General features: G+C 26.0%; 1 protein-coding gene across 1 annotated transcript in view; it reads right to left on the bottom strand.

Moving 5' to 3' along the window:
• Window positions 1-7783, bottom strand: part of LOC111636183 (p21-activated protein kinase-interacting protein 1-like) — a 14590-nt gene that overhangs the window by 3890 nt on the left and 2917 nt on the right. The window contains exons 4-6 of the mRNA XM_023381382.1: window positions 5727-5854; window positions 3328-3410; window positions 1486-1542 (exon numbers count right to left, since the gene is read on the bottom strand). Coding sequence (XP_023237150.1) covers window positions 1486-1542; window positions 3328-3410; window positions 5727-5854 — 268 coding nt within the window. The remainder of the gene's footprint in view (window positions 1-1485; window positions 1543-3327; window positions 3411-5726; window positions 5855-7783) is intronic.

The following is a 7783-nucleotide window of genomic DNA, read 5'->3' as shown; positions in this document are numbered from 1 at the left end:
AAAAAAAAAAAAAAAAGCAAATTTAAATACAGTATTTGAAATTTATTTAATAAATATAATTTAAAAAATAAATTATTCTAAATTTTCAAATAATTACAAAATATAAAAACAATTCCTCATTTTTTTATACAGATTTAAAATAATGAATAATAGCATTTTGAAAATTTTCAATTTTTTCAAAACAGAAGTTATCACTACAAGCTTATATTATCAAAGACAGTTATATAATAATACAAAAAATTATTAGTCTGTATAATATAAATACTTCAGAATTCTAATGGCATACACTGGCATGTTACTTAAGACAATCTGTCGAGTATCAACACCATTTAATAAAAGAAGTCACACAATAAAAAAATGTGATGATGATAATAATAAAACTGGTAATGGCAGGTACTATATTTCTATAATTTCTATTTTTGAAAACACTTTTAAAAATTTATGCTAACATTACAATTTGTTGTTATATCTTTTGATTGATATCCAAATGTTTACACATTGATTAATATTTTATTATTCATCCTATATTTTATTGTAAAAATGTCTCTTTACATTCATAATGACATTCATGATTATATAAAAAATTACTTAATAAACAAAACATTATATTAAAATAATATAAATATTCTTTTGTTAGTTAGAATAGAAGTAATTATAAAGATTTTTATTTGTGTTCTAACTTTTAAAATTAGAACACATTCCATTACTAAAAATATTAACTCAAACTAGAATTTAAGAAACTAAATTATGTTCTCATATTACTAATGTTTATTCATTAAACTTTAAATGTGTTTACCTGAAGATAAAAGCAAAACAACATGAAAATGTTATTTTGTATTTTAAGTTTATTCACTAGTAAAATATCATTTTCCTTTGGATTGTATCATTACTACAAAACATTTTATGTAATTATGAAATTGTCAGAAAGTTACTTTCAGTATTAATTATTTACAAAAACAATTTTGTTTCTTAAATTTGGGTTAACATTTTTAGTGATAGAATGTGTTCTAATTGTAAAAGTAGTTACTGAATCAATTCAGATATGCTACTAAAAAAGGGATCTGATAGCATGGAGCTAAAGTCATAACTATGGGTTTCGTGATAATATGGGCTCATAGTATTAAATCCAAAAATATTTTGAATGATAGTAGTATATTTTAAATTTATTCACATGCCATTTCTCAGTATTTAATATCTCATGCACTAATAAATACCTATTCCAACTTTTTATTTTCATTGTTTATTTTTTCTCATTTTTTGTTCAAAATTTTTAACTACTTATTTAATTTTAAAAGTTAAAAAAATATTCTTAATGCAAATTCATTTATGTTCCTTATGCTTTTAAAATGAACTTTCAATCTGATGTCTAAATATCTGGGTCTTGAAAAACATTTAATATCACTAAATCAATGATGTCTTCAATTTATTTAGCATTGTTTTTATCTTGTTTTATAAAATTAAATTAAGAAATAATCTTACTTTTACAAATGTTAAACATAGGATTTTCTTCTTAAAATCAAATGAGTAAATAATTCCAGCAATCTAATTAAGAATAAAACAAAAACTATTAGGTTTATTGTAACTTTATTTAAAAGTTTTTAAAATAAAATTCTATATTTAAATACATATATATATAGATTTAAATATAACTTATATTTACTTTCAAATTATCTTATTTACTGTATATAACAATTTATTATGCTCATTATTTTTGTTTACATTAAAACATGATTTTTTGCAGATTATTTGGAGTATATTATATTACAAGTTTCTTGCATTTAAAAAAGATTTTCAGAATCAATATGTTACATAGTTCTGAATGATTAAAGTATTACCTTTACTACATCAGTAAATATGTAATACAAGTACCATTATGTCTAAGTAATGATTACAGAAACAATTTTTAAGAATTTAATATCTATACTAATATTATAAAGAGGTAATGCTTGTAAGTATGTATGTAAGTAAGTTTGTTTGCAGCAGGTAATCTCCGAAACTACTCATCCGATTTCAAAAATTCTTTCACCAATATTTAGAATGCAACCTCAGGGTGGACATAGGCTGTATATTATTCTGTTAAACATTCATATAAATTAAAATATATAATCTCGGTTAAGGCTTTTACCTCCAACAGATGGCGCTACGAGTACAACACTCTAAGTTTGCTTTTCTGTGAGGCATTATGCTTTTCTGTAAAAATGAACTAAAGCAGATCATCTTCTATCTATCTATATAAATAAAAATGTAATGTTCGTTTGTTCCTACCAATTCCTTTGAAATTTTGACATAACGCTGCATTCAAATACGCATGTGTTTTTATATACCGGTAATACATGTGTCAAAATTCCTCCCACTGAAAGGAGATGGTTAGGATTAAGGCTTACCGTAAAGAACTCTGCTTCTATTTATACTATTTTAGATGCGGTTCTTTGCATTTTTGATTGCGTTTTAATAGGGTACATGAAGAGAATGTACACTAAGAAGAAATTTTTCGAAAAATTCTCCCCACAGGAGAAGTGTTATACATTTATAATAGATACATTTGAAGCCACAACAATGCGTGGCGAGGTCTGCTAGTATTTCATAAAATACAAATAAGAGAGTAAAATAAAAAGCAGCAGAATATATACAGAATACATATTCTGCTGCTATTTATTTTACTGCATTATTAAACTTTATCAGTTAATCATTAATAAAAAAGATAATAAAAATTGACTTTTAGTAAATTTGTTGGCTCTAACTATGATTCAATTTTGTATCCCTATTAGAAATCAAATTTAATTTGGTATTTAAAATATTCAAAATTTTATACAATGTGCTTCAAGATAATATTTAATTTATCTAAAATTGATCTAAGTGATCAGAGTTATAACTAAATTTTAAGATCTTAATGGAATCAGGAACTAATTTTACGTCTATTATCTATCCAATGAATGCCCAATAATTTTATCATTCATTGAGATAAAATTACATTTCTACCTGGTTGTCTGTTTTTCCTAATACCAGTACCATTTAATACCGTCTAATACTGGTTTATAGTTATTTAACATTCACCTCAGATGAAAAGTCAAGAAAGCGAGAAAGATAACTATGAATTTTTATCAAAGTTTTATCAAAATTTATATATTTTTAATATAATTTTAAGTAGTTCCCAATACTCAAGTTTCGTAAATACAAAAAGTTAAGAATAATTTTTCTTAATCTTTTGTAATAGATTTAAAATTACATTTGTTTTTGTGAGATAACAAATTCAGAACAGAAACATACATATACCCAAACTGCTTTATAATAAATACTGTACATAATTTTTATTAATTAAATCCTTACCTTAGTGCTATAAACATCAAACCTTGATCCAATTACGACAACAAAATATTTACCCATTGGTGACCACTTTACAATATCTGCAACTAAAATTAAAGCAAGTAATTTTTATGTCAGATTATTTATATATTTTAAATAATGAATATTTATGCTTTATGCTATGTTAGATATATACTTTTATTACTAATTTATCAAAATTTTTTTCAAATCAATATAATGTCACTCATATTTTTAACAACAACTTTATTATTGCCATTATTAATATTATAAAATATTTTCAAGCAATTTAGTATTAATAAAATTATTTAAAATATGTAATTCATTTTTTAATACTAGTTTTATGAAAATAAAAGTATTAACTATTACAGCATGATTTAGCACTTGTATATCAAATTACATTTAAATAATTTACATAAAATTACAAAAAACAATGACTTTTGTAATTTATAAATTCTTTTTCTTAATCACATGCTTTACACACTTCTAGCTCCTATTATATTTTTTAAGAGCATGAAGCATTTATGCATTGTGTACATAGCTATCTTTTATTCTAATGACAAATTCAAATTGCTGTAGCAATGTTAAAATAATTATTTTATTGTTTAAAATAAGTAGATAATTGTAAATGATAACTGTTATTTACTATTTTTATTTTTTCCAATTTCATAAATTTTGAATTACAGTATTAAGATTAAATATAAGTTTACCAGTTTTAAATACAAATCAGTAAAAAAAACTAAACTGTTTTAACAAATTTTTCTTCTTGAAATTTATGAATTCTTTAAGATTCTAGACTGATGTTTTAAGTTGAAAATATAACAACAAAAGATAAATATAATTTTATGCAGTAGAGAATACATTTTTATATATTTATTATTGATATCTATTTTTGTGTTTTGAAATTTTCAGATAATAAAACACTAATGTTTAAAGCCAAATGAAAAAAAAAGTGATAATATTAATTAAATTTTAAAAATACCTCAACTCAATCACTAATAATAAAACAATCTAAGTATTAACTAAACACCAACCAAATGCCGAAATTCTATCAGGCTAGTTTATTACTAAATGAATTACATAACCAATTTGGCTCTAGAGGTAAGCGTTAGGCGCCATCTCTTATTAACATTAATAATTATAAATAAAATTAATTAATTTAAATAATTTAGAACTGCTGGGAGAAAAAATCGGCCCGGAGCAGGACTCAAACCCACAACTCCTGCTTACCGTGCAGATGTGTTGCCAGTTACGCTATCCGGACCTCCTAAGTCTCATAAGGGAACTCTTCCCCTGCTCCGCCTAATGACACTACAGGGTTAAAGAGACTATGCCTTGTTCATCGACTTGGGTCTGTACCTGACATGGTAGATAGGACGACATAGCTGGGCCCTGGGCCCCTTTCGGGCTCCCGTCCGTACCCCGGCCCAGCTCACTAACTTGGAATAACTTTTGTATTGTGCAGCCTGTTCTGCACTTTTTGGTCCACAAACTAAACCTTTTTCCAGCTCACATACATGCAATAAAACTTGCTAACATAGAGTAACGGACAGCGGGGTCCCCTTCCCTACAAGAAGAGGGGGCCAACCTAGCGCGTCCACTAGGCAGATAGATCATAAGTTTATGATCATTTCCATCAAATCCTTTAGTTTCTTTAAGTTTCCTTTACTAGCTGCTAGCGTTCGAAGTACTTGTTCGGGCGGCCTAGACCGGTCGACTTGGTTGGCCCCTCAGCGGAAATCCTCATAAGAGGACAGTCCAAGTACATAGTAATGTTTTATAGACAAAAATTGAAGATTCAAATCTGAAAGATCTTTCAGATTTGAATCTTCAATTTTTGTCTATAAAACAAACCTTTTAAGTTTTAAACCAATTTTTCAACCAATTAGGTATGATTTAAAAGCAATTTGTAAAAATTTCTAAGAAAGCAATCAAAAATTTATTTATGCCAATTGTATTTACAAATATCTGGGAATCAAATTAATAAAATAGGAATAATGACAATGAAAGTTCTGATGAAGATGAAAGTGATGGAATATTATATCAATTACTTTCCAAATTTTTTTAATCAAATTAAACCAATAATAAAAACTCAACTTATATTTGAATCCTAATTTTTGAAAAAAATTAAGGATTACAAAATTGAGAGTCAACTTATATTTGAGCCAATGCAGTATTTAATTAAACATTTAATCATCTAAATTACTAAATAAAATTATTTTAAAATGTGATAATTTAAAAATAATACAAAATGTTTTCATAATAAATTCCCAGTTTTATTTATTTACAAAAGAAAATTATTTATAAAAATGAACACATTTTTTTATTTTTCTAAAATATGTGTTTAAAAAATATACATTCATAATATTCATTTATATTTTCTAAAATTGACTAAAAAAATTTACCAGCTTTAATATTCGTTATGTAAGCAGAACGACCCTTGATGAGGTTCCATGTTCGTAATGTCTTATCCTTTGATACAGAAAGAATGAGTTTTCCTGAAGGATGAACTGAAACATGGAACACTTTATCTCTGAAAAATATATTCAAATTCAATGCAATTGTATTTAGATGGATAATAAAAAAATGTTTTCATTATTATTTTAATTCTAATTTAAAATTGAAATATTTCGTCACTTGCATGTTAATTGTACTTATCTTCTCGATTGTTTTTACAATTATTTTATTAGCTGTAGTTTAATTAATTTTAGCGAGTGTATTTTGAAAACTGACTTTGTTACGTAACATTTTAAACAATAAAAATGAACTACTTTATTCTCAGCAGGTATGCATTGTTTCCTTTATCCTAACAAGATATCTGTACTCGATATTGGGTGTATGCAGATAAGGAAAAATTNATAAATAATTATAATTAACAATAAAGAAAATTTAAATTATTCTACAATAATTTCTAACAAAATTTAATGGGATATTTGTTGCAATAAATCTTCAGCAATTTTTTCAAAATTTGGTTCTCATGTTGTTAAATAGAGATTATAATTGTGTACTGACCTTGAAAGTAATGGCTGTGAATTTATAACATGCATAACAATACACAAATCTTTCAATTTTTGCAACAAATGTAACATCTAAATTTGCTAAATATCAAGTAATGCACACATGCAGTAATACACATTGCATGGTGGGGGTACAATCCAGGCCTCGTTATTCATAATATCAATAGTCCAGTAAAAACATGAAAAGCTCCAATCTTATCAATCAATAATTATAGAATAAAAAAAATTTTTTTCTATTCTAAAATTAATGCTTCGTTAAACTGTAATTTTACTAGAATACAGGTTCACTCGGCACTAACGGCACAAATAGACAAGCAAATCAAGTGGATAAACAAGTTGTTTAGATTGTTAAAAGGGAAATCGGTGTTCACACTGGGATATTTTAAAGCAAGTTTTTGTCATTTCTTGTTTCTTGTGTTAATAATTTACAGCAAATTGATTAACATACACCATTTTATAATGAAAGTTAGATGTACAGTTTTGACAGCTAGCATTTTAAGGCTTATTTGTAAGAAATTTTGTTAGATTGTTTATTTTTTGTGTCCCATCACATATGGAAAATTGAAAGCAGCATTTTCGGCATATTTTGCTTTTTTATTACCAAAAAATCAAAATGCTGTTCAAGCGAGAAAAAAATTGTGGTACATGTATGGAGATGATGTGTTGAGAGAAAGACAGTGCAAAACCTGGTTACAAAATTTTGTTCTGGCAATTTCAATATTGAAGATGCACCACATTCTGGATGGCCAGTTGAAGCCAATGAAAACAAAATAAAGGTACTGATTGAAGCAAACTGCCAAATAACAACACGTGAAATCACTAAGAGATTAAATTTGTCAAATTGAACTGTTTATGATTACTTGAAACAAATTGGTTTTATTTCAAAGCTTAATATATGGGTTCCACATGTTCTTAAAAAGAGATGCTCTCTTTGGTGGGATTTTAAGGAAATTTTTTTGGAGCTTTTACCAGACAATTTAACAATTGATTCGAAAGTATACTGCCATCAAGTAAACAAATTGAGTAATATCATCAAACAGAAAAGGTCGCCCGAATTGATCAACAAAACAGGTGTAGTGTTTTACCATGATAATGTCAAATTTCACACAAGTTTGGTAACTCCTCAGAAACTGTTATAACTTAGATGGGATGTGCTATCACACCAACCATATACTCAGATTATTACTTGTTCCAGTCTATACAAATTTTTTTTAACTGTAAGACATTTACTTGAAATGAAAATGTCAAAAATCACTTGGATCAGTTTTTTGTAAGCAACAATCAAAACTTTTATGAATGTGAAATCATGCTACTACCAGAAACGATAACAACAGGTATTTGACCAAAATGGTTGATATATAATTCAATAAAATATTTATTTATTATAAAAATATTGTGTTTTTTTCCAGAGAAAAAACAAACTTACTTTCCAAACAACCCAATAG

The sequence above is a fragment of the Centruroides sculpturatus genome, unplaced genomic scaffold, assembly GCF_000671375.1.
Source record: "Centruroides sculpturatus isolate CEXI.00-Female unplaced genomic scaffold, Cexi_2.0 scaffold158, whole genome shotgun sequence".
NCBI lineage: Eukaryota > Metazoa > Arthropoda > Arachnida > Scorpiones > Buthidae > Centruroides > Centruroides sculpturatus.
Note: the sequence above shows the minus strand (reverse complement) of the source record. Positions and strands in the feature narration are given on the sequence as shown.